Source organism: Plodia interpunctella, chromosome 19 (assembly GCF_027563975.2).
Source record: "Plodia interpunctella isolate USDA-ARS_2022_Savannah chromosome 19, ilPloInte3.2, whole genome shotgun sequence".
NCBI classification, from domain to species: Eukaryota; Metazoa; Arthropoda; class Insecta; order Lepidoptera; family Pyralidae; genus Plodia; species Plodia interpunctella.
This window is the reverse complement of record NC_071312.1, coordinates 1328040-1354535: the sequence shown is the minus strand read 5'-3', so window position 1 is coordinate 1354535 and position 26496 is coordinate 1328040. Positions and strand designations below refer to the sequence as shown.

Below are 26496 nucleotides of genomic sequence, written 5' to 3'. Positions count from 1 at the left end.
ACCTTAGAAATGTTAGCTCTCAACAGAAGATAGCAAGGGAGCGGAGCGCGCTCTCAACGAGTGCTGTTTAGCTGTTCTTATGGTAATTGTCAACAATTAAATGGCAGAAGCTTTGAGACATCCCTGTATTGAGTCATTATAATAACACTTTTTTTTAATATAAAGAAAATTCCGCGCCTATTTACTTTAATTATACTTACTAAATAATAATATGAATTAGTGATGTGGTCCCTTAATGACATGATAACAAGCCCCGTAAACTATTGGACTGAGCTCTCGTACTAAGGATATCGAAAACCGTGCGAAGGGACTAGGAAAATGCTCAATTATGAGAAAGCCCCCTCAGCCAATGCTGCATACCAATAGGTACCTTGGCGCACTTTTGTAGACCAGTGGTAAGTAACCATGACAACGTATGAATCAAACATTCAATCTGATATTGTTTTGTTTTCGTTGTGACCATATAATCTTGTAGAATATGTCTAAAACAAAAACAGGAGCAGTGTGGGAAGATAGAGAAGTTCTTTTTGATCTGCCCTTTGCGTAAGTATTTCTCAAAGAAAACGTTTTTCTATCCCTAAATTTTAATATTCTCCGATTCTATTCAAAACCAAAAAGGTTTATAGGTTTCCTTTTTTTCAGAATTTGCAACAGATTCAAGTTTATAAGTCAAGGCTAATCTGAAAATCATTATTTTTACGTTTAAAATTTTACACGACAGCATTACACACTACAGTATAAAACAAAGTCGCTTCCCGCTGCCCGCTGCCTTATATGTGTATATATGTTTAGATCTTTAATACTACGCAACCGATTTTCGTGCGGATTTTTAATAGATAGAGTGATTCAATAGGAAGTGTAACTACTGGGAATTTCACGTCTGCATCGTCACTGGCTCGGCAATGTCCTAATGATAACTGTCTCCTACATCCACACTCGCGTACGGCTCCCGTGACACTGATGTAGTGACATCATCTACTAGACACACGAGACAGTGTATGTAGGTTCACATACACTACAGGAAGGTTTAGGTAGAAACTACAATACTTCCTAACAATCTCGTATAACCATGGAATTTGTAGGTACTACGAATTACTTACTATCCATGCGTATAACACAGCGCACGTGTGGTGTTTACGCTATTGATTAAAATAAATCAACAAAAATTTGATGCTGGCTCTAGTGTGCTAGTTGGTCAAAAGCAAAAATATTTTACAACTAACTTTAGCCCGCGGCTTCGCCCGCGTGAATTTATCTGCGAAAGCGGTACAGACATGATTTTCCTACAAACTTTCACCCCCCGTAATAATCATTTGGGGGTTTAATTTTTGAACTAAAAAAAGTAGCCTATATTTGAACGGGAGTCTTTAACTACATGCATAAAATTTCATCTGAATCGATCCAGCGATTTAGCCGAGAAAGCGGAACAAACAGACAGACTTTCAAATTTATAATATTAGTATGGATACTGACTTTCATTATAGATATTTGAGGCTCAGACCAAGCGAGAAGATATTCGACCGTATCGAACCCATAGAAGATACGAAAGGAAACAGCGGCACCAAAGGTCGAATGGTGGTCACCAATCTCAGGGTCATCTGGCACTCGCTTGCTTCACCTAGGATCAACTTGTGTAAGTTTAGTTTTGTCAACTCGCTTCATAAACTTTACTAAATACTTTAGACATAAGACGCGTGCGACACGTAAAAAAATGTTACTTGTTTTAAAAACCGTATGAACCGAATTGGATGCGGTTTTTTTTATTTGATAGCAAATTTGCATGCGTTGGTTCTTAGATATGTATGATCAAAATCGGTTGAGCCATTCAAAAGTTGTAGCGAAATATTAAAAGTCTGGCGCTTTTTAATTTGTCTAACAAATAAACTTCTTCAGCAATTGGCCTCAACTGTGTCCTGTCTACAACCACAAAAGTGGTCAACTCCGGTCTACGTGGCACCACTCAGGCTCTCCACCTGCTGGCTGCATTCAGGACTAGCCGCTATGAGTTCGTCTTCACCAACCTGTCTCCTAACTGCATCAGGCACTACACATCTGTCGTTGGCGTACATAGGTAATGCTTGTGTCACTTATAAGCACACGTAGAAGTATAAAAAAGCCTTTTCAGGCAGACGTAGAACTATAAAAAACTAGCTATATCTAGAAGCATAAAAATGAAGACCAAATTTCAGTTTGCTTAACCACCGAATGGGACTTAGTATCCGAATTTAGTAATTAGTGTCAACGACGTTTCCTCTGCAATACTAGCTAGTGAAAATTATTTTTTAAGATTTATTTATTGAATAAAATGGAAGGGAAAAGTGAAAGAGAACAGCCAAGAAGGTTTATTTTATTTTATTATTATTATTTTTTTTATTTCACATATAAAGAACAAATATATATAGTACATAATATATATTTTATAATGCACATGTCCGTCTTGGCGCAAAATGTCCTATTCTCACAATGTCCTTTCTCATAATGTCCTTTCTCAAAATGTCCTTTCTCAAAATGTCCTTTTCTCAAAATGTCCTTTTCTCAAAATGTCCTTTTCTCATAATGTCCTTTTCTCAAAATGTCCTTGTGTGTTTTTGATGATAATTTAGATAAGCAACTGATTAAAACAGTTTTTTTTTAAAAGCACATTTTGCGCCAAGACGTACATGTCAAATTACTTCGCCTTAATTTAATTTGGCAAAATATAAATTTGACATATTAAAGGGTTAAATATTGAATTAAAAAATGAAACATAAAACTAGGTAATTTAAAATCCGTTTTTGTCAAATATTCTTGATTCATAATGGACAAAAGGCAGCTTCTTGATTATAATAAAAAATAACAAACGACATCACAGCTTATTGTTGTAATTTTAGCTTCTAGAAGTTTCCTTTGACTCCACTGTAATTTCGCTGTCCTTTCTAGGTGCAAAATAAAATGTCTTGTAGACAATGCACATCTTTATTCGTAAAATTTTCATCGCTAAAAAATGTTTCCCTCTTTGCGATGTCCAACTACGATAGTATATTGTACAACATTTTGTGGTTTACCTTTTTTGTTGTAGGTAACAATTTGTTGGTAGATTTACGCAATGAACCGGGATGGATGGCGAGGTAGAAGGGAGGCATTTACCCAGCAGTGGGACATCACAGACTAATAAAAAAATATTTTATATAATCCAAGGAGCCTGTATTCGATTTTTTGTAAATACTGCTATAACTTACAATGAAAAGTCACGAGACAAGTTACAATTATGCACATTTAAATAATCTGTACAGATTTTATGGTATGATAGATTGATGGTAAATTTACAATAAATTAATAATCATTATGAATTTTGTCGATAGAAATAGTTCTTCCCGCCAAACTTGCACAAATACAAAACATTTTTAAATTTTGATTTATTAAGTTAAAACTTATTCGTGTTATTACATATTTTAAGGGTTACCCAGACTAAACACACCTACTATAAACTTAATAACACAAAACCCAAACAAACAAAACACAAACTAAAACAATGGCAACCCTCGCTTCTTAACAACTGCACTATATTTTGTATTTCAGAGCGTACGCAGCGTCTAGGATGTACCGCGACCTGAAGCTGAGAACGGCCGTAATACAACACAAACAGTTGAAAGTGCTGCCTTTAGAAAAGGTAGCTGGCAACTAACATTGTATTGTCAAAAGATGACTCTGAAATTTGACAGTTTTATAACACCTAATACGTAAAGCAACAGCGCATGAAATTTTAAATAAAACCTGCTAAATGTGAGTCGGACTCGCGGAAGAAAAGTCCCATATCATTCTAACTAATATTATAAATGCAAAAGTTTGTTCCCTATACTAAATTTCTCTACTCGATTAATGTTTGAAATTTTGCATACGTGTAGGTACGAAGTAGGTAGGTACGGAGAAGGACATAGGGAAAACATCACACAGGTGCAGCCACGGGTCAAAACTAATTGTAAATAAAAAAAACCGGTTTAATTTCCAGATTTGCCTGAACGAGCACAGCATTTGGAACCTGTCAAGTGACTCCGGTAACCTCGGCTCCATGGTGGTGACCAACGTGAGGGTAGTCTGGCATGCTGATGTCAACGACGCTTTCAATGTATCCATGCCTTACATCACTATTGAGAGTGTAAGTGTTTCTCAACCTATAGGGATAGGAACAGATAGGAAGCACCCTACAGCTTGACCATAAAGAGTAGAAATTAATTAAAGTGGAACTAAAAATTTTCCATACAAAATTGTTGCCATACTTCAGCATTTTACGTCAAAAATGTGACAGCTACGAAGAATCTAGCGCCCTTATTTTTTGTCATCTCTTTATTGTCAAACTGTTTGTCACTCAAGGGGCCAAATAACTAGCGTGTGAAAGAACTTTGGAAAACAGTTGAATAGTTCCGAATATTACCCCCACCCACACACACAAACTTACAAACACATCCCTCTTAAGGTTTGATATAAGCGTAAATTATTGTAGATACCTAGTGTATATTATTCAGGGTTCGAAATCTTTGGTGATCACTCAGAATATTGTTCATGGTACACGGTAGGTACGCTTCAAACCAAAGAAAATAAAGACAACAAACAAACATAGCCTAATGAAATGCAACATTTCCATTCAACTTCAAGGCAGATTGGATTATAAAAATGAACACACCATGACGGACAAAAGCACAGATATAAAAACATTACACGAAAATATATTATGTATTTTTAATACGCATTTCTTTTTTGTATGACAGAAACATGATAATCCAGCTAATGTTTACTTCTAGATTTCCATGAAAGACTCAAAGTTCGGCGAGGCCCTAGTATTCGTGGTCCGGCAAGAGTCAGGTGGCTACGTGCTGGGCTTCAGGGCAGACCCTACTGAGAGACTCCGCCCCCTGCTGGCCGAGCTGCGAGCGTTGCACCAGGCGTACAACGAGCGACCGATCTTCGGGGTTGAGATGACTTGGGGAAACGAGGTGATTTTGCCATTTTAAACACAGTTCTACCCGTCAGATGTGAGATGGTGAAACCCTAGAATCTTGCAGCACAATCCATAAGTAAGGCAAGCGTTACACCAGGCATACGTGCGACCGATTCAATTCAGGGTCGACTGACTTGACTGATGACTTGAAAAAATGATATGATTTGGTATTGTATATTTAAAAACTGTTCTATTGGTCATCAACCATGTCAGAAGCTGTCAATATGGTTAAAAACCTGTAACCTTGCACTTGTAGATGAAGTGAAAAAAATATTTGACTCATTCGTAACTTGATAAAGCCTCCTGAATGACGGCTATGAAGATTTTCTTTTTGTGTTTTTTTTATCTGTTATTTTTGTTTATCTTTTCAGACGACAAAGCCAACAACAGATGACATTGAAGAATTGGAAGAAATAGGAGAACCTCGCGGAGAAATGGGGCCTAATCTATACTTAGCATCGCAACTGGCTCAGAATAAATCTGAGAACGAAGTACAGCCTGTTTACAGCTCTTATTTAGGCCTAGCCATCGAACCTTTGAAAGAAGGATTTACTTTAAAAAGCCTTTTTGAAGTTCAAACCAATTCGTAGTTAAAGGTGTAAATTTTATTTCTTCAAATAACTATTTAATAAATTATTTTTCTTTTTTTATGTTTTATTTAAAACTAACTAGACTATGCGAATTAGTAGGTACTACTAAATTCATGTCGCTACTTCAATCGGCGACATTCTCGCACGCTAATCAAATGTGAACTGACCTTTACATACGTGGTCTTGGTCAGTATTGTGTATTTGAAAAATTAAACTTCAATGTCACTTGTGACAACACGACGTCAATCAAATCCATGTCAAAAGTTCAAAACAAAATATGTCAGGACAGGTGACATTAGACAGGAGAAAGTAGTGAAATGAAATCGCAATTTTGTGTTTGTATTTAATTTTACTTCAAATTGTAGTCAATTTACTACGATTACATAGTGCTAATACTTATTTTGTTTGTGTATTCTAACTGACTGTACAAATATATTTTTATAGTGTGGAGTAAAAATGTAAGATGTCAAACCTTACATACCTTACCTTGCCTTAGTCTCAGTAATTTTAAACCTTGTAGTATTTTGTAGAATATATTATCGTTACAATCACAACATTTACCGATCATTATACAAGTATTGAACTTCTTAACTCACAACATTCATGTAGTTATGAAGTTTTAGTTCTTTGTAAGTTATTCTTTGAATTGCAATGAATAACAGAAGTGCAGCAGGACTGGTAAGTTTAAAAGCCCAATTGCTCAAATTTTTTGTGCTTAATAAGGTGTTCTTTCATTATGTTACCCATACATATTTGTTTACAAACACATACCTATACTAATGAATCCCTCTAAGGCGAATATTCAATGCATAAATTATTGTTACTAACAATATTCAAAGAATCAAGTAAATTTAAAAAATAATAAACATGACATCTGTCCGTTAGCATATCCCAATTATACATTAAAGTGTTGACCTCAACAGATGGAGCTATTTACATAAAATGTTTTACAAAGGCTTCTTCATGTTGGCATTAGCCACTAGAATGCCACAGAAGATCAGGTCACCCCAGGGTGGCACTCTAGTGGCTAATGCCAACATGAAGAAGCTTTTTTGAGCTAAGAGCCAGCTCTTAAAAGCAACATCCACCCTTGCATTATACCCTCACTGCCTAAGGTCTTGATGTGACATCTTACTTTGCCCTGTGTACCCCATTTGGATCTATGATCTGCGTTCAACTAGTCTCTGTTGTCACTGTTTTCTTCAGTGTCTCACAAGTATTTGCAAAACAGTAATTTAATGTTAGTGGTTTATTTGTTAATCTACAGTCTCTTTCACATGAAAAATTCACAATTACATTGTTGTTCTAGCGACGATCAGCCGTAGCTGAGAGGATCCGCCTGAGGGAAGAATGGTCAGAATTGAAAGGGACACCAGACGAACCACAGACAAACAATGCCAGGAGCAATGTGCTGAGAAAACAGAACTCGTTTAAGAATGTTCTGAATAAAAAACAGACAAACAGACTACTGTGTAAAAATAACTATATAAGTGAAAAAGTAAGTTTTTTTTTTATAAAGGTGCCCGAGTGACCTGTACTTTTAAAATTTGTGACTGCCTTTATTTTGTTTTCAGTAAGTTTTAATATTAGGATCTGAATTAATATTCATTGTTATTATTTTACATAACATAAAAGACAAGATAAAAAGTGGATTTAATGACACAAAGTCACTCTCTAACAGTCAAGCCTTAATTATCCTGTCATAAATGAAAAAGAACAGAAAGTTTGTGTGAAAAATACAGAATCAGTAAATATATTTCCTTTCAGGCTGGTTGTTTGATCCCATTATTAGATTAAAGATCCCATCATGGGATATGGCCCCCAGTGCATTGAGTTGTTGTACATTTGCCACAAACTAATACTTATTTTATACTGTTCTGTATTTTGCTTTTTTTTTTTATTAACAAAAATTACAAATGTCGGCTTGAAGTCGTTAGGGATGATATGAGTGCCATTTGTCTGACAACCAGGCATGGCGACGACTTTGCAAAGTGGAGTAGAAAAAGTAGGTAAGCGGACACTAGGCTACGGCACTCAATGGCTAAGGAAGAATCGTTATAAATGTGATAAAATGTTAATTGTCTAGGATATTTCAAAGAGAATGCAAGCGAATAGTGAGGTCCTGCACGGCGTGGTGGCTCTGGTGGATGTGGGGGCGGAGGCCCGCGCGCTGCCGCTCAGGGCTGCGCTGTCCGCGATGGGGGCTACTGTCGTGCCTTGTTGGAGCCCACTTGTCACTCATTTGGTGTGGGCTCAAGGTAACTAATATTGTATTTTTAATTACAAAACAGCAAACATCATGTGTATGTTAAAAATTATAATAAAATCTCATTCATGTGAGCGTGTAATTGGCTTTACGGGCACGAGGTCGAGTTTGAAGATTTGGATTATGGTTTTTTGACCTGACGAATAGAGTTTGCCAGAAGTGAAAATCATACTATAATGTTACTAGCTATATCGCGCGCATATCCGCCTACGGTAGCCTATGTGTGATGTACGGTTATTAACCTTTGATCATTAAACTTTGCTGCACGGACATCATATTCTTGTCACGAATTGAATATAACAAAATGTATTTTATTTTGTACTAAACTATATCTAAAACAATTTAAAGTTTTATAAAAACAAGATGACGATTACGTCACATATTTTGGGATTCAAAAAGTATTTCTAATAAACTATTCAAAAATAATAAATCACGTAATTAATAAAACTAATCATTTATTTATTATGAATATATTAGGACAAATCGCACAGATTGAGCTAGCCCCAAAGTAATCGAGACTTGTGTTATGCGATATTAACTCCACGATACTATATTTTATAACAAATACATATATAGATAAACATCCAAGATCCGGGACAATTAGAAAAAGATCATTTTCCATCATGACCCGGCCGGAGATCGAACCCGGGACCTCTCGGTTCAGAGGCAAGCACTTCGCCACTGAGATCGTCAAATTTCGTATTGTATTTGGTTATTTAAATACATATATCATTTAATACCCAGTCGAGTAGCCAATTGTGTAGTTCGAATAATTAAATAATGGTCCAAGGCGGGTGTCGAGCCACCCGGGCCAAGGCTCGAGCGCTAGCGTGCCAGCTGGTGTCCCCGCTGTGGGCGGAGGCGTGCGCGGGCGCGGCGCGGCGTCTGCCCGAGCGGGCCTTCCCCGCCGCCGCCAGGGCTTCCGACCTGCCCTCGCCCACGACTCTCAGGCAGCTGCTGGTGAGTACACGCAACAGGGTTCCCTAAATTTTTGCATACAATTTTATGTCACAATTAAACATGGCATACTTTTACTTATCATAATAATAGTTACGCACAATATTAATTTGGCATAATGTTTTTCACGCATACCTACCTACATACATAAGCATAAGCATAATATTCTAAAGCATATTGGCGACTTATGGGTGGCCAGAGGGCCACCCCGCCGCACCCTAACCTACTGCTACACTATAGCTTTGTGCAAATCAAAATTGTGGTAAAATACATTAGCCTAAACTATAATTATGCTTATTGAAAAGGTATGCCAAAAAACAAGTATGTCAAAATGTTATGATGTCAAAAAATATATGCCTAACTCGTTATGCTAAATTAAATTAGGATAAAAAAAATATGCGAAAAAAAGCACAGTAGTAGTTTGTAGCTTTTTCAGAAATTACTGTATACAACCTTATCATTATTACATATTATACAACATGGTCACAAGAATACAAAAGCGAAGTATGGGTTTGATTTTAATTTCTCACTATCGTATCGAACTAATCAGATTGCGGTGTGGTTGTCGTCGCGTCACAATGGCGCACTATGATTGGTTAGCTGCATTTCCTAAAATGGATTTTTGACGAACCACATTTTATTAACATTGCAATACCAAATAGAGTGATCAAGATTGGTTATAAACACCCAGTGTTGCCAGTAAACAGAAAACAGTGCCCACATTTAATTTCTTATACTTTCTTGGAAGACTATGTTGTGGTATCATTTTACGACCTCTGTGGCGCAATGGTATAGTGCTTGCCTCTGCCGAGAGGCCCCGGGTTCGATTCCCGGCCGGGTCATGATGGAAAATGATCTTTTTCTAATTGGCCCGGGTCTTGGATGTTTATCTATATTTGTATTTGTTATAAAATTTAGTATCGTTGAGTTAGTATCCCAAAACACAAGTCTCGAACTTACTTTGGGGCTAGCTCAATCTGTGTAATTTGTCCTAATATATTTATAGATTTATTTATTTAATTTGTATCACTAAAATAATCACTAAAAATACCACAGATGATTATGGTGTACAAGACTATTAATGTCATATCAAACAAATATCACTTCATGTAGATAATGATTGAAACAAGACAGTGTTCAAACAGTGATTTCGATATTCGACGATAGATGGCATTAACTTGTATACTTTCAATAACTGAATAGAGGGTATTTAAAAATAGTGCTTTAAGTTACACACATTTTTGTTGTTTGACTAAATTATATTATAAATCCGAAAGTAATGTGGTTACCTCTTCACACTCTATCTACTCAACCAATCTAAAAATTTTGCATACAAGTAGTTTGAAGTGTGGAGAAGGGTACCTTTCCTCCTGGATAAATAACTGTTCCCCTGGAAAACTTACGCAGGCGAAGCCGCGGGCAAAAACCTTGTATATTACAATAAGTGGTAAATCATATCAATTTGAATGGTTTTATTATTATTAAACTATTTTTAAGAATTCTCATTCCTTTTTAAATACGTAACGTAAATACTTTTAACGTTACTCACGAGGTGGTATTATAACGCGACGCGAAGCCGAGGTCGATAACCAAGTATGTACGCAGTGATTTCTTGTGTTGATAAAATCTTTGTAATTGTGTTTCGACAGAAAAAGGCAGAGATGGAAAACGTACCCCTACTAGATCTGCTATCAGATAAAGAAGAAGAAAGAGAGAACAGACCAGCTAGACTGCGGTTATCTAGTGAGACTGACCACGACACATCTGCAGACACCTCGCGAGACACGTCGAAGGATACGTCAAACGATAAATCGAGAGATACTACCACAGGTAAAATATAAACATTTTTAAATTAAATATCATTATATATAAGTTTGTTTTTAATAGTGTTTTTGACATGGCACTTGATTCACACTTGAGTGTAGGTATATTCCGTATCCTCATATGCTTGGATTATTCCACTTTGGACACCTGGGTGAAATGACCTAGGTTATCAAATACCGCATTTTTTTTCCCTTGAAATCATCCGTTGACATACCACTGGGCTGATCACCTGGGTGATTGGTCTTGTGGTTATCAAATTCCACACTGTTTTGCAATTTTTTAATACATATATTTTTTCCCTAATAATATCACAATTACAGCATATACCCTATATGGAAACTTAATTATGATTGTGATCAAGTGCTGTTTTAAAAATCAGATATAAATATGATTGACCGAACGAAATGCTTTTCATAAGAACTGGCGTCTCGTCCCGGCTTCGCTCGTGTAAAGTGTTTAGGAATCACACTATCAATTGATAAAAACTGTACAAAATCCCCTCAGATGGTAGTTTTTTATTTTTGTTTGAGGAGGTGGTGGTGTAATGGTTAAGACGCCCTGCATCGAAAGGTCCCAGGTTCGAATCCTACTCGTGCCACATGAGTTTGTATACCAATCTGACTCATATATAGTAGTTTTCATCATCGACCACCACTTGCTTCCGGTGAAGGAAAACATCGTGAGGAAACCTGGACACTGGTTGATATTTAACTTGTGTGTAAAAAGGAGGATGGCAAACCACTACATTAAAAGTGCCAAGAAAGTTGTGTGTGTTTCATTCCACGTAAAGATGTAAGGATTGTTGATGAATACATAGACTAGTATAAAAAAGATTAAGATTCTTATATGTTTATTTCTTTAACATCTCAGATATAGAATCCCGCGTGAACACGGCCCCGCGTAGGGCGTTACCTAACTCATCGGTGCGCACGCGCAGCCCTCCACCGAGCAAATCAAGAAGGAAACTGTTCACGCAGAGAGAAGCCGAGCTTCTGAAGAAATCTGATGATGATTCAGGTGGGTCTAAAAATTTCTCTTTATACTATCAAACAGGCATGCGGCTCTCCTGATGGTAAGTGGTCACCACAGCCTATCAAAGCCTGCAAGCCCAGGGGCGTCGCACTCGCGTTGTGTACTTTGTGTCCTAGGATCTTTTGCAACAGTTCATCTGTAATTACCTCTTTCAAACATTTCTTAATAAGCTACAAACTACTGGCATTACGGAGCGAACACTGTTGAGAAGAAATAACAAAAGAAACTTATTTAAACATTATTGATTCCTATCATGTCAGCAGGGCTTATGATTATTGTTTTCTGGCGGCACCCGTTCACGAGTTGATGCACAGGGCATGATCATGATCTATGAAAATCCGTGCTGCGGCGTGTGGTCCCACCCTAGAATAAAACCACTCCAAATCATCCCGCGGATGTCATACAGGGCGATTAAGGGACACATGTCTTAACATCTGTTAGTCAAGAATAGCAACGAGGGTTGACGTCAAGCAGGAAGCCGGTTATAAAAGCCTAGCCAAATCTCCAAAATTTTTATTTTGTTTTTCACCTGAACCCTGGGAGGATGAGAGAGAGAGCCGATGTAACATGTCGGATCAAGTTTCTTTTATAGTAAATAGATTGGGCCGCAAATTGTATGGAAATCTATCACATTTAGTTACATTCTTCATATCGTGTGTGTTATTGCTGACATTGGTGTCTTAATTTATTCAAGTCGATATGGCTTACGACTACTTACCGCCATCTAGTGGCAGGTACTCGCACACACTAGTGGACTAAACTGCCCACCGGTGTGCAGGTTTCCTCACGATGTTTTCCTTCACCGAAAGCAGGTGGTGGTCTAGAAAACTACTATATACATATATGTAAATGAGTCAGATTGGTATACGAACTCGTATGGCACGCGTAGGATACGAATCTGAGACCTTTCGATCCACAAGCGGGCGTGGTCTTAACCATTACACCGCCACCACTTTGTTTCAGTTACACTCCCCCATATTCTAATAATTTATTCGGAAATCAGACTTTTACATGCACTTTTTCACGTCAATTTTATATAGTTATTTCTCACAAGCTACAAACTACTGTATATAGTACCCCCCTGTATGTAGTCTTCTTGATGTTTGCCCAATTCCAGATGGAGACACTCCAGGAAAGCGCGCCAAAACAGCTGTAACTCAAAGGGATCGCAAGCAACTCGCGCGCGCGGAACGAATGGCGAAGAAACTTGTCACAGCTTGCTCCACCCCCGCCCCCGCACAGGGCGTCAGTCTACGTACCACTTTGAGGCCTAGGATTGTGAGTATTTAGACTAAGAAATATATATATATATACGGACAAATCACACAGATTGAGCTAGCCCCAAAGTAAGTTCGAAACTTGTGTTGTGGGATACTAACTCAACGATACTATATTCAATAATATATATTATATGTGGGCGAAATCAAAAGGGACCTTATGGCGCCCGGTACTAACGCTATTATTGGCGTTGTTTTGTATTGGAACAACGGCAATAAAGACCTAAGTGCCAGCCGCCATAAGGTCAGTTAACGTTAATGTTATTGCTAAACATCGAAGTGCGGTTTAGCTGTATACACCTATGTTCAACCGGTCCCAATTGGTTTCACCTAAATGCTTATGTTCGATATAGACCTGGATACATATAATGTTACCTACGTTTTGGATTTTATCTAGCAGTTTAATATAATGTAAATAAATTCCATTCATAATCATAATAAATTAGTAAATTGTTGGCAACTATGTCCAACTAGCTGCGCCCCGGGGCTTCGCTCCCGTGGGAATTTCGGGATGAAAAATGTCCTATGTGTTATTCCAGGTTATATTCTATCCGTGTATCAAATTTCATAACAATCCGTCCAGTAGATTTGGCGTGAAAGAGTAACAAACATATGCACACATACATCCAAACAACTTTCGCATTTATAATAGTAATAGGATATTTCTTTAAAATTGAGAATATTAAAATAACAAGTTTATTTGTTGGACAAATTAAAAAATCCCCGACTTTTAATCATTCCGCTACAACTTTTGAACGGCTGAACAGATTTTCATGAAACATGGCTAAGAACACTCGGGATAAAATTATCTATGACACACAAAATCGGTTCATCCGTTTGGGAGTTACTATGCCACAGACAGATACACAGACAGATTACACGTTAAATTTATAACACCTCTCTTTTTGAAAAATGTGAGTTGGCTCAATTTGAATTTATATGTATTTATTTATTCAAATTCCAGGTACTAACAGGAATGGATCGCACAGAGCGACACGCTATGTGTGAAGCGATACGAAAACTGAACGGGCGGATACAATCGCATGTCAATCGGAAAACTACACACGTCTTATTGGGTTTGTATCCAAAACTTATTTAAATAATAATAATAATAATTCCGTTGGTGTTCCCCGATGGTACACCAAGGGATCTCATTTTAGAATAAAAAGGTACAAAAGGCCTCTTCAATGTTGGCCTCGGCCCCATGAATGCCTAAAAGGACCGGGTCCCAATGGGCCCGTGGCTGAAAATGCGTACCAACATAATAATAAGAAATATTATTATGTTGGTACGCCTATTGTATTGTCATCTACAGGAATCATACCAAAATCATTAACGCACAGCTTAAATACACTGAACATGCCCACCATACAAAAATTCATACAAAAAATTACCATACTGAACACTTGCCGAATTACAAGAAAATGTTTAACCTCAGCTAGCTTTTCCTCTGCCTATTCCATTTAATATTATTCTTCTTCTTCTAACGCTTGGCCACGGCCTTCGTTAGATGTTAAAGTTACCCTCAATAGAGGAGATACAATATATATAGAAAAATAATCACACTTAAAATGTCATTTGGTTATTAGTAATCTAACGCATAACCTTCCAAAGGCGCATAAGGTACATAGAGACTAACATCTTTTGTTCTACGACTTACAAACTTGTCTAAACGTAATAAATACAAAAAAAAATCCTTTTTTTTACTCAGATTTAGGTCATTTATTGCAAGTCACAGGTTTAAAAGATGTCACATAAATATAGAGTTCAGGTGACGCTCTGCAAGGGCACAGCAGACATTGGGGCTACTATATGCCATTTATTTAATATAATTTCATACAGGTATGGTAGTAAGTAATTTCCGGAAATCGAAGCTTTCACTGATTAATTTTATCATCAAAAAGCTCTTGAGATATTATAATAACATTTGTCTAAAAGGAAAGCTTTGAGAATGTTATTAAATAAATTATTTCTTTTAATATTTTTTTTTACTATTTGATATATGATTATATACTTTTATAGCCACATGGTGAGGACTAGTCGCGACTAATACCAATAGTACAAATTTACAGATTTCCAAAATATAAATAGATGTTATTGTCAAAATTTTGTGTTTCTTCATATATGGCTGGCAAGATGTCATTTCGTCTATGTTTGTGAGAATTAGTTTTAATGTCGTTTCTATAAAACGTTAAATCTATGTTCGATTCCGCTACATACATACTGACTCGTATTGCTTGGCTATTACATAGAGTTAAGGTGTGTAGAATCGCAAATTAGATTGCTTTTTTGTAATATGAAAAAAAAGAACTACGAATCACGAAAAGTCGTAGAATAAAAGTTGCTTGTTTTGATGTACCCAAGTAGTATTCAGGAGGTTTTGCGTTTGATGCCAGTAACCCTGTATATAATTTTCTTTGGTTTTTGATACAGACATACATATATATACAGTATATAGATACAATTTAATTGTAGCGTGGGGTTCCACCCTAGAATAAGACGTCAGATCCTTCCGTGCATGTCGCACGAGACCACTAAAGGACTCATAGCCTAGCCGATAGACAACAAGAGCATTTCCAAGGAGGGTTGACATAAGGCAGCTGACTCAGGGGATTCGCGGCGTCACCGCCTCAAACGTAACCTGGTACATGCGGATATGAGAGACAGATTTCCATACAATTTCAATAATATATAAAGCGGCAAGATAGGTGTTGTAAAACGATAAATCTTATACAAAAACGGGACAAAAGATAATTGCGCCGTGTCCCGTTTTTCTCGTAAATTTCTAATATAGGTATCTCATTCTTGTATGAGCGTAAGAAATGATGGAATCTAGTTTTCTGTCTATACTTTAAATGGATTATCATAAAGCGATATTCTTTTCATTGCGAAATATGTAAATATATTTTTGTCTCTTTTTAGGCTCATGCACCCGTTCAGAGAGCCCCAACCGTAACTGTTCCGGCGTCACAGCTCTAAACATCACAAACAAAAATACTAGTTCCACCAAAACTAGTCCAAAAAATACTAGGTTCAACACCTGTTCCAGGTTACATCTATTAAAAAGCCCAAAAAGCGTAAATAACGTGACAAGTAATCCAATAAATACCTGTTCCAGAGCAATGAATAACGTGAATAACGTAACAAGTATTGTGAGTAACGAAATGAGGGTAGTACACAGGAGTGAATTGCAAAAAGCGCGTACATTGAACGCTTTGTTAGGGGCCGTGAGAGGTTGTAGGGTACTGAACGCGCAATGGGCGTTGGATTCGGTGGAAAATAACGCTTGGTTACATCATCATGGATATGAGGTGCCGCATCTGAAGAAAATTTCACAGGTATTATATATTATTTTGGTACTTTTATCGCTTTTTGATAAATTGTCATACTGACAAACTAACCGCTTGATAAATCTGCCTGATTTGATTTAAGTTAGCCGTACCCAACACTTGTGGAACACAATTTTTTTGTTTGATATTGTGTTACATGTAAGCTATAAGATACTTTATCTGGAAGCGGCAAAACAGGAGCTTAACTTAATGTAAAGAGTTCTGCGGCTTCGCCCGCGTGAATTTCCAACCCTATGTCCAAGTATCTGACGGACTTTTAGTGTGACAAATAGTCGCAAACTAGTGAACTTAATAGTAAACCTGTGAACAGATTTCGTCACGATGTTTTCCTTCACTGGAGCTATGAAAATCACTATGTATGAATCAGATTAATATACAAACTTATCTGGCTCGAGTAGGATTCGAACCTGGGACTTTCGATCACAGAACCGTCTTAACCATTGGACCATCTGGCTTCGAAACGTAACTAAATATTTCTCACTATTTATGTATTTGAGAACTGTTATCTTGTTTGTGCAATAAAGTATTATTGTATTGTACTGTCTCGTATCTTTTCAGAAAGCGCGCATAGAACGAACAGCGTTTGGCAAAATGCGTTCAGAATACGCGTACGATGTTTTTTATGGCATAAAAGTTCGTGTTACAACGAACGCGGAACAAAAAGACGCGGTTATCCAACTCTTGACGTTGTGCGGCGCAGTTGTTCAAAATGGCGGCGATATAGTTCGACAAGATGGCGGATTGACTCAACATGGCGGGCGAATGCAACAAAACGTCGGACTAACACAAAATTGCGGCCGAGTTTTACAACAAAATGACGGGTTGACTCGAAATGGCGCCCAAAATGGACATCAGAATTTTGATTTGACAGTTGGTGTAAGAAATGGCGAAGTGAGTTCCAAATGGGTTTTCGACAGTGTCGCCGCGGCTAGAATGAGAACTACAAGAAGATACATTAATAATATACACAATACATAAAATTCACAAGATGGTGTTATTTAACAGTGTAATTAATATTCGATACTTTTGTGTTTATAAATAAAATCGTTATCCGATTTTTTTGGAATGAAAGTTGTAGATTAATACAAATATAGTGTTATAATGATATTTTATAGGTTACCGCATAAGTTTAACAATGTTTTTAATTATATCTCGGTATATAACACGACCTTTTTAATCAGACTAAAAGTTGCATTTTGCACTTAAAAATGGTGTCGTATTTTGATGAAATGTGAAAGTTTTGATCAAGTATTGTGTCCAGTTTTTTAAATTATTTACATTGTATTAACGTGCAGTGATATACGTTGAAGAATGTAGTTATAACCTATATATTTTTATTTTCTTTTTGTAGAAAATCTTATACAATATTGTAATGAAAACAAATAATATAATATTGGCTATTTTTCAAAAATGTCCGTTTTTATTTATGAGATAGCTCGGTAGGAGATTTAAAATAAAAAATGTTCATTTAGAAAACTCATTTTAATTTCAACTCCTCAGTATTTAAACTACAAAATCGATCGTTCAATAGCACAGTCCTCCACAACCTTGTTGACTACTACACAAAGCTACCACTATGAATCGATAGTTTGGCATAAGCAATATTTGACATTATGCATGTCCGGAAAATTTTAAATTTGGTGATTACACTGATAGAGCCTTACGTAATAAAGATAAATTATTTGTCCCCGGGCATCGGTTAGAACGTCTTTTGTTGGGAACTGTATCCGTTTTTATAATAAATTGCCTAAATGGATTCTTGATTTGCCGGACAAAAAATTTAGAAATTATATAAAAGAAGTACTTTGTAAAAAGGCATATTACAAGTCTGATGATTATGTGAACGACAATAATGTTTGGCCCAAGCATGGTGCAGTATCCTCATAACATATGTAATTGATTTATGACATTATTACGTACGTTTTGTACATTTAGCTTTTTATTTACAATTTTTTTTTGTGTGACTATTTTCAATTCAACTTTTTTTTTATTTTATTTATTCATTCAAATTTTGACATTTTTAATAATGATGTAAATTCGTCCTCCTAATTTTTTATATATGGATAAGACCTATATTTGTTAATTGACGTCCTTGGAGAAAAGGCTACGGTGAAGTTTGTTGCGCCGCTTCTTCACCTGCGCTTTGGAAGCCGGCAGTAGACTTAGTTTAAGTAATTTTCTTGACGTCAATAAATGATGTATATCATCATAAATTGAATAAAGAAATTTGAATTTGGCATTTGTGTTGTAATAATAAACTATCAAGAATTCTAAGCCTAAAGCTTAACTCTCTCTCATCTGCACGGGTTAATTCCCGGTTCCTTATTCAGTCGTTGAACATTGGAGCCTAAAGTCCGCTTTCGCGTGCGAGTAGAGACGAAAATGTAGGAACATTTTCGTCTCAACTCGCACGGTCGTCGGCGGTCCTAGTTGTCAGACCATTGTCACGCATATCATCCTTGACGACATCAAGCCAGCAGTCTTCTGCCGGGGCCAGGCGGGAGTGGCATAGCAATTTGTTCTCTACCTACGTAATTTGCCGTTAGTTTAGACACTGTTGATTGTTTAATCTTCGATAATGCTCGAAACGAAAACATACTGTCGTATTTTCGACAATGTTAACTGTAATGCTTCTGTTACACATATATAGACAATTATTCATAGAACAATTGAAACAATTTTAGTCTAAACATGTAATTTTTGACACATTAAAACGAGACAGAAAAAGCGTGTTTGGAATAAGTTCATTTTTTTGATGATAAGGGATATTTTAATCTATACTACTTATTATTATAAAGAGGTAAGCGTTTATGAGTTTGTTTGAGACGGGTGAGCTCCGAAACTACCGAACCGATTTCAAAATTTCTTTCACCGTTAGAAAGGTACATTATTAAAGATTGTTATAGGCTATTTTATCTCAAAGTTCCTACGGGAGCGAATCCCCAGGCAACATCTAGTAATCAATAAATAAGAATATGTCACAGATTGAATTCGTCCCAAACGAGACTTGTTTTATAGGTAGTACCTATACCGAAATATTGAATTTATGACAGAAAATTTCCGATAACTTACTATCACCGTGTATTTCATTGGAATTCAATGAATGTATGTATTGTGACTTAATATGGCTAACAAAACAACATTAAGGCCCGTACACACCGATATGCTGGCAATTTGTTAAATGATACATATTTTATCACATTATTCTATACTAAGGGGCCATCCCGACTTCGCTCAGGTTAAAACATAATACATTTTACACCTAAACTTTCCTCAGAAAATACTTTATGGGTTAAAACCATATGACAAATTCGTGCAGTAATTTTAGGCAGATGACTTTGTTTATTGGTTTTTGATAATTGATGCACGCCTGATTGTAACGCCTGCGTTAAACTCCATACAATTTTGCTGTCCACGTGCTGGACACACATTCGGTGTGCACGCGCCTTTATTTGTGCCGTATTCATACAATGTAACAATCAGTAAATTAATTGATGTTCTAGTATGGCTACATGTTAATATATTCCATTCTTAGTCACTTTATGAATTAACATTGAATAACTGACTCAGTACTTATTCGATTTTCACCTCTTCCTGGCAGATTAAAAAAAGTAGGTACAATATGCTCATGAGAGAGATCTGACGAAAACTTACTCCAAATACAATTTAACTTTCCGCAAGTAAACGGTTTCGTGAAATGGGACGGAAGCTTGTAACAGGAAGTCGCGAAGGCGCGCGCCATTTTGTCCGATGTGCACGCGGTAATGTGTGTAGATTATTATTGAGCATAATCAACTGCATTTGTAATCTGATTAGTAGATAATCGGTTTGCAAATAAACGTGATTAATATTCTTTATTACCAAGGTGAAAATAAATGATATTGCTCGTTTGTTATGTCAGCTGTAGGTACACTATCGCTGATCAGTTCGCCAAACTTTCGCGGATCCGGAATACATTGCTGGCTTTTTATAGCGATAAATAAAGTCTCTCACACAAACTACACAATGTTTTGACTACCTCGGTGGCGCAGTGGTAAATTTGCCTCTGAACCGAGAGTTCCCGGGTTCGATCCCCGGTCGGGTCATGATGGAAAATGATCTTTTTCTGATTAGCCCGGGTCTTAGATGTTTATGTATATATATATATATATATATATATATATATATATGTATTTGTTGTGAAATATGGTATCGTTGAGTTAGAATCCCATAACACAAGTCTCGAACTTACTTTGGGGCTAGCTCAATCGGTGTGATTCATCCTAATATTTATTTATTATTTAATGTTCATTCATTCATTCATTCATTCGCGTCGGCGGCATCTGTCCAAGTTCAGCGATTTTGTGTAGATAAACATCTACAATAGATAAAACATTTATTTGTAAACCAGACTAAAAACACAGCATTCACAAAATAAAACTGAAGAAAGTGTTCTGTGTAGCCGGCTTAAGACTGATAAATTTGGTAGATGTCGGCGCAAATGAAGGTAAATTCATGGAATTAGTAGGTACCTACTTACTCTTACATACTAATTCCACGGGTAAATTATGTATATGTACGTACCTAGTTGTATGATGCTGTGTAGCGGAAGCGAGGTGATAGGTAATACTCAACTGCCACAAAATTAAGATCTTCCCATCAAGCTAGTGTTCCGCCAAGAAAGTAAAGAAAACATATTTTTGACAAACTACATTTTTTTTGCCATTGCAATACCAAATAATCAGATCAAGACAAATAGTGTTGCCAACCAACAAAAGCCGGCCCACGTTTAATTTCTTCACTTGACAGAGTGATAGCTTTTTTTCAGCGAACTATTTGCAAATTTTGCGACTGAACCTTTCTGTGTGAGCTTAAAATCGTATATTCAAAATTCAAAATTCTTTATTCAATTTAGTATGATATACATCACTTATTGACGTCAAAAAAAATACTTAAACTAAGTCTACTGCCCCTGGGCCCTGGACCGGACAAGCCGTTCGTTTGCTTAATCCTTTGAAAAGCTTTCCCATATTCTTGTGTAACCTGTTCAATGGCTAACCCAATCCAATGACTATCCCATATGGTGAGGCTAACCCTTTCAAAGGATTTCCCATATGATATGGCTAACTCTTTCGAAGGGGTAACCCGTTCGTTTAGCGCTTACCCTGTTTGGCTTTCTCCTTAAATGCCTGCGGGAGGAGAGAGGTGTAGTTTTCATCACACTCCGCTTCTGTTCAAATTTGCGTAGCTCCGTGTGTGAAGAGCCTAAAAGACACGAAACGACACATTGAATCGTGTAAATAACGCGCTTAGTAGGTATTTGTTGTGCATTGCAATTTATTCAAATTAAGACCGTATGGCCTGAGCCACCCTGAGCTTAAAGCATAAATTAGCCTGCTATCTGAACGGGTAACCCCTTCGTATGACTTACCTCAAAGAAAGGGTTTTGTAGTGCTACCAATTATATTTGATTGATATTGCGCTTACCAAAGCAAACCCATTCCAAAAACCCCTTCAAAACCCGTGAAAGGGATAGCGGTCCGGTCCCTGCTACTGCCGGCTTCCAAAGCGCAGGTGAAGAAGAATTGGCGCAACAAACTTCACCGCAGCCTTTTCTCCAAGGACGTCAATTAATAAATATAAGTCTTATATACATATATCAAAAATTAGGAGGGCGAATTTACATCATTATTAAAAATGACAAAATTTGAATGAATGTATAAAGAAAAACAAAAGTTGTATTTCCAATAAAATTATTGAAAATTGTCACACAAAAAATATACATATATATTCTGATATCTATGGCTTAAAATCTTACGTCCTCACTACAGTGCGATACGATCATGACTACATGCAATATTACGTAAAGCTAACTTATTTAATGGTAATTATGACGAAAGACTCGCACTTTTTCTCGTCATGAGTCGATAACTCTGCTATCTGCTAAATGTGTTACATACATCGAAATATAATATACTCACTCGGCATATGTATAACGTAATGAATGATTACAAACCTTTAGCAATAAGGTAGTTGCCTGTGTATAAAATAAAATGTCACTTTAATTGATCAATTTTATTTATTGTAACATTTACATATATATACCTATTAAAACGCTCTTGACTCGTCACTTGTGCCTACAATATATACAAATACATCGGTTATCCCAATCCTAACTAATTTTTTAAATGCAAAAGTACCTAAGTTTTTGGGTGGTTCGCAGAGCGTTTCAACCGCTGCGGCTGCGCTGTCATTACAATCCGAAAATTTTCTTGAGGAAGGAATAATTTCCAAAATCAATCATTCATAAAATTGACATTACTACAGTACAGAGTAATTAATGTAAAGTCTTATATAGTAAAACCATTCTTGTCTTTGTTAAAATTTGAAAAATTGTAATGACAGCGCGACCGCAGCGGTCGTAACGCCACCCTTGTTTGTTTGTTTGTTTGTTTGTTTGTTTGTTTGTTTGTTTGTTTGTTTGTTTGTTTGTTTGTTTGTTTGTTTGTTTGTTTGTTTGTTTGTTTGTTTGTTTGTTTGTTTGTTTGTTTGTTTGTTTGTTTGTTTGTTTGTTTGTTTGTTTGTTTGTTTGTTTGTTTGTTTGTTTGTTTGTTTGTTTGTTTGTTTGTTTGTTTGTTTGTTTGTTTGTTTGTTTGTTTGTTTGTTTGTTTGTTACCTCTTCACGCCTTATCTACTGGACCGATTGTTATGAAATTAGGTAGCACGGGTAGAAAATAACCTGAAATAACACTTTTTACCCCGAAATTCCCACATGAGCGAAGCCCCGGGACGCAGCCAGTAAATAATATGTCCAAGTATGTTTGTAATTACGTAATAAATAATTACATTCGAATAGATACCAACCAAAACCAATACCCAATTACGTACGTAAATAGATGTTTTAAAATAAAACATATAAACGACAATTTTTACATTGTTTTGTACCATTTACAAAATCGAATTTCGACTTTTATCGAAACGCGCGAAACAAAACAAAACATAAAAAAAAGTAGGTTAGGTCGTCAGACCGGTTTGGCAAAGGCATAACCTAGAGACAGCCAAAACTAATATTATCCACGGTTGCATAAGGTTAATAAAAATTATAACTCACGCTAGCTTGGGGTAGGGGAGCCAAGACCTTGACATGAAATCATCAGACCGTAGATATTTCACTTTTATTTAACAGATGCACACAATTAAAAGAAAACAATGAAGACGATTTGTGGGTGAGCTTCCGTACATAACGAGGTATTTCGTAACGGCCATTTGTTATTCTTCTATTTCAAAAAAATAAGAAAATATAGGTACCTACTTAGCTAGGTACTGCTAACTTTTGGCGTTTAAACAGGATGCATTGACGTCTCGGCGCGCGGCTGTGTTTCACAAGAAAATGTGATTTGCAAATGAATTTTGAAAGTTTTCACACTTAATCCTTACGTATATAAAACAAAGTCCTCTGTCTTTCTGTCTGTTCACGATAAACTCAAAAACGACAGCACGGATTTTCACAATTTCTGAGAAAGGTTTAGGTTATATTATAATTTATGTTTTTACGAGCGAAGCGACCGGGACGGGCCGTTATTAATATTAGTATGTGAAAGTCGGTTTGATTATATTTGTATATCCTTCTTGATTGATTTAATTTTTGGTATAGGTGTGAAGTGTGAATTTAGTTGTAGTGTAATATTAGGCTACTTTTTGCCGCGGTCAGAGTCGCGAGCGATAATTCTTTATACCTATTGTTGTTTCTCTAGTCGATAGTAATGTTCAGCCACAGGGCCCACGATTGACTTATTATGATATCTTCTTTCTGTTGTACTTAAACTACACATTATTATGTTTGGCAGATTTTCAACCTAAAAACCACAACCTATAACTTTCCATCAAGTTCCAAGATGTTTCTAAGAACCCAATCAGTGACGTTCAACATACGTTCAACAAATTTTATTTTGCAATTTGTATAAATACAACATAAAATTATTCTCAGCCGATTTATTCGTACGTTGGGTGGTTTTTCTTAGTACAGTCGACCGCATCAACCTACCCAAAGTCAATGAAAATTGGCTGTTATATTAACCATGCCATAGAGGTCAATGAAGACTAAGTTTGACATGCGGTTGACTGTATTGTATATGTACCATACATTAATTATATACTATTATTATAAATGCGAAAGTTTGTGAGAATATACGTGTGTATCTTTGTTACCCTTTCACGCAAAATCAATCAAATGACTATTTTTTGGTCTCCCACGCACAAATTGGCTAATCAGCTGATCGGACTTAGTATGGAAAATATATTATGAACATATGTGCAATGTATAAAAAATACCCTATATAATTTGTGCCACAAGTATTTACTTATGTATTTACTTAAATACAAAACAGGAAAACATTCCCTAAATTGGAGGACTGACGTGAGGCAGGCGAACTTTTGTAAACCACATCTGAATTTTCAAATTTTTGCGTTTACACAAGCAAAGAAAATTTGTCCAAATCATTACAACTCGGAAACTACTTAACTGTGAAGTGCATCTCCTCAAACCAGGAACACTTGATATTATTGCATCTTGGATCTGCATGACGCCACAGATAGGTACTGCTGTATCGAGGACGTCCTTGAGGTTAATAAGTCGGCGTCTTATTGTTCTTCACCAATATGATTCGCCGAGTCGACACGCTAAGAATGGTTTATTTTTAAACGAACCCCGTGAATGTGACCGGAAACACTAGAACAGGCTCAGATGAGTGAGAGAGAAAGGAAACTGACATTTACAATCTTCTATACATACTTATATAGGTATAAAACGTAAACGCACTGTCCAACTACTGGATCGATCGGGCTGAAATTTGGCATGTAGATAGCTACTCTGATGTTTGAATGATGAAAGGATTTTCAAAAATCATAAAAAGGATATTCAAAGTTTTTATGGGGAAACCAGAAAGAATTCAAATATTTCACTGAAGGAACAATGATGCGGACGAAGTCGCGGGCTAAAGCTAGTAACATACCTACTCCGCGTAATTCTCAAATACCTTGTACTCAAGAAACCTTACACCACGTCAGGAGTACCGTAGTACAGTTTGTACATCTGTCTGTAATACTGTTGCAATTTAAATCATAACGGTTACGTCTCAACATGGCCGATGAGTCACCTTCCGTCGATTCGCCACACTATGTCGTGTGAATGTAGGAAAATCTGTTTTCTTTTATTCCGTACATTTAATACTGAAATTAATAAAAATATCTCTGGTAGTTACCTAAATCTTTCTTTGAAAAAAAAAATTTAATTTCTCTTTTCCTCTGTACGTTTATTTTTTTACCATTAGATCATAATTTTTTCTCTTATGATGTAAACAACATTCACAGTGCTTATTGTTGTATTTTTTTTAAATAAATCAAATATTTAAATTCAAACCTATAGCAAAAGTAATTCCCTAAAAAGTCTATTTTAATTTATATTGCTGCAAAATCATAAAAAGATCAGTAAGATTGTTTACACAATAAGATTAAGAAAAAAACGGAGTGTATCTATTAGATACATTACGTTTATGTAAATTCCAAATTAAACAGTAACATAAGTAAATATACTTTTATCCAACTGTAGGAAGGGCTAAATTCGGACGGGACGCCAGAAGACCTATGTCGCCTGCTTGCTACAAAAAGTAAAGTCGTAAGTTTGTGTTTATTCATCTTTAAAAACAATAAAATACGAGTACTTCAACTGTCAAAATAATGTCAAATTGGCTCATGCGCGAAACGTCTCTTTCGCAAAATTACCCTGCATGCAAGGAACTCTATGGCGACCACAATAGCTAAAATAAATAGATAGCTTGATGTGCTGTTAACTGTATTTTTTTGGCGTTTGAATATATTTTTAGTACAAAAACCTGAAATTCTAATTCCCATACAACGTTTGTTTACTACAAGTAAGATACGCTAGGTTTCATATATTTACGCATTGGAATACATTATACAAACCAAACTCATACGCTTTTGCAAATCATTGTCAAGATCTGGTTACTTAATTATACTGTCAGTGATGATAACTATAAAACCACAATTATAATTATAAGGTATATTTAAATACTATGTTTAACATAGATAGTTACCTAAGTACATACCAGTACACAAAATTCAAGTCCAGAATATAAATTCAGATTATTTTTACATGAAAGGAAAAAATAGATACTTAGTATTATTAAAGAAAAATGGATTTTCACAGATTGTATATTTAAAAAATTCC

The 26496-nt window shown here is 36.1% G+C and overlaps 2 protein-coding genes across 3 annotated transcripts; both read left to right on the top strand.

Annotated features, from left to right (window-relative positions):
• The first annotated feature begins 407 nt into the window (after positions 1 to 407).
• Positions 408 to 5620, top strand: BBS5 (Bardet-Biedl syndrome 5). The gene is made up of 7 exons (XM_053759568.1): positions 408 to 543; positions 1485 to 1633; positions 1894 to 2071; positions 3559 to 3649; positions 3989 to 4135; positions 4779 to 4970; positions 5347 to 5620. Exons 1-7 carry the CDS (start codon positions 479 to 481, stop codon positions 5563 to 5565), a joined length of 1041 nt encoding a protein of 346 aa, XP_053615543.1. The 5' UTR covers positions 408 to 478; the 3' UTR covers positions 5566 to 5620.
• Positions 5621 to 5853: 233 nt separating this feature from the next.
• Positions 5854 to 17747, top strand: LOC128678260 (uncharacterized). 2 transcript variants are annotated; one of them, XM_053759692.1, is made up of 10 exons: positions 5854 to 6023; positions 6875 to 7063; positions 7652 to 7823; positions 8622 to 8791; positions 10438 to 10618; positions 11483 to 11629; positions 12762 to 12922; positions 13886 to 13997; positions 15844 to 16259; positions 16830 to 17747. In XM_053759692.1, the coding sequence occupies exons 3-10, from the start codon at positions 7667 to 7669 to the stop codon at positions 17247 to 17249; spliced, it is 1764 nt and encodes a 587-aa protein (XP_053615667.1). In that variant the 5' UTR covers positions 5854 to 6023; positions 6875 to 7063; positions 7652 to 7666; the 3' UTR covers positions 17250 to 17747. The 2 variants fall into 2 exon arrangements, with proteins under 2 accessions (XP_053615667.1, XP_053615666.1); XM_053759691.1 differs by having other exon boundaries at positions 5854 to 6243.
• The last annotated feature ends 8749 nt before the right edge of the window (positions 17748 to 26496 follow it).

What these genes read in the sequence shown, in the direction of transcription:
- BBS5 (XM_053759568.1), top strand. Translation starts at nt 479, where the DNA reads ATGTCTAAAACAAAAACAGGAGCAGTGTGGGAAGATAGAGAAGTTCTT. An exon ending in CTTTTTGATCTGCCCTTTGC is followed by an intron (nt 544 to 1,484) that starts GTAAGTATTTCT and finishes CTTTCATTATAG; the next exon opens with ATATTTGAGGCTCAGACCAA. An exon ending in TCTGTCGTTGGCGTACATAG is followed by an intron (nt 2,072 to 3,558) that starts GTAATGCTTGTG and finishes TTTGTATTTCAG; the next exon opens with AGCGTACGCAGCGTCTAGGA.
- LOC128678260 (XM_053759691.1), top strand. Translation starts at nt 6,217, where the DNA reads ATGAATAACAGAAGTGCAGCAGGACTG. An exon ending in TCATTTGGTGTGGGCTCAAG is followed by an intron (nt 7,824 to 8,621) that starts GTAACTAATATT and finishes TAATGGTCCAAG; the next exon opens with GCGGGTGTCGAGCCACCCGG. An exon ending in ATCGAGAGATACTACCACAG is followed by an intron (nt 10,619 to 11,482) that starts GTAAAATATAAA and finishes TTAACATCTCAG; the next exon opens with ATATAGAATCCCGCGTGAAC.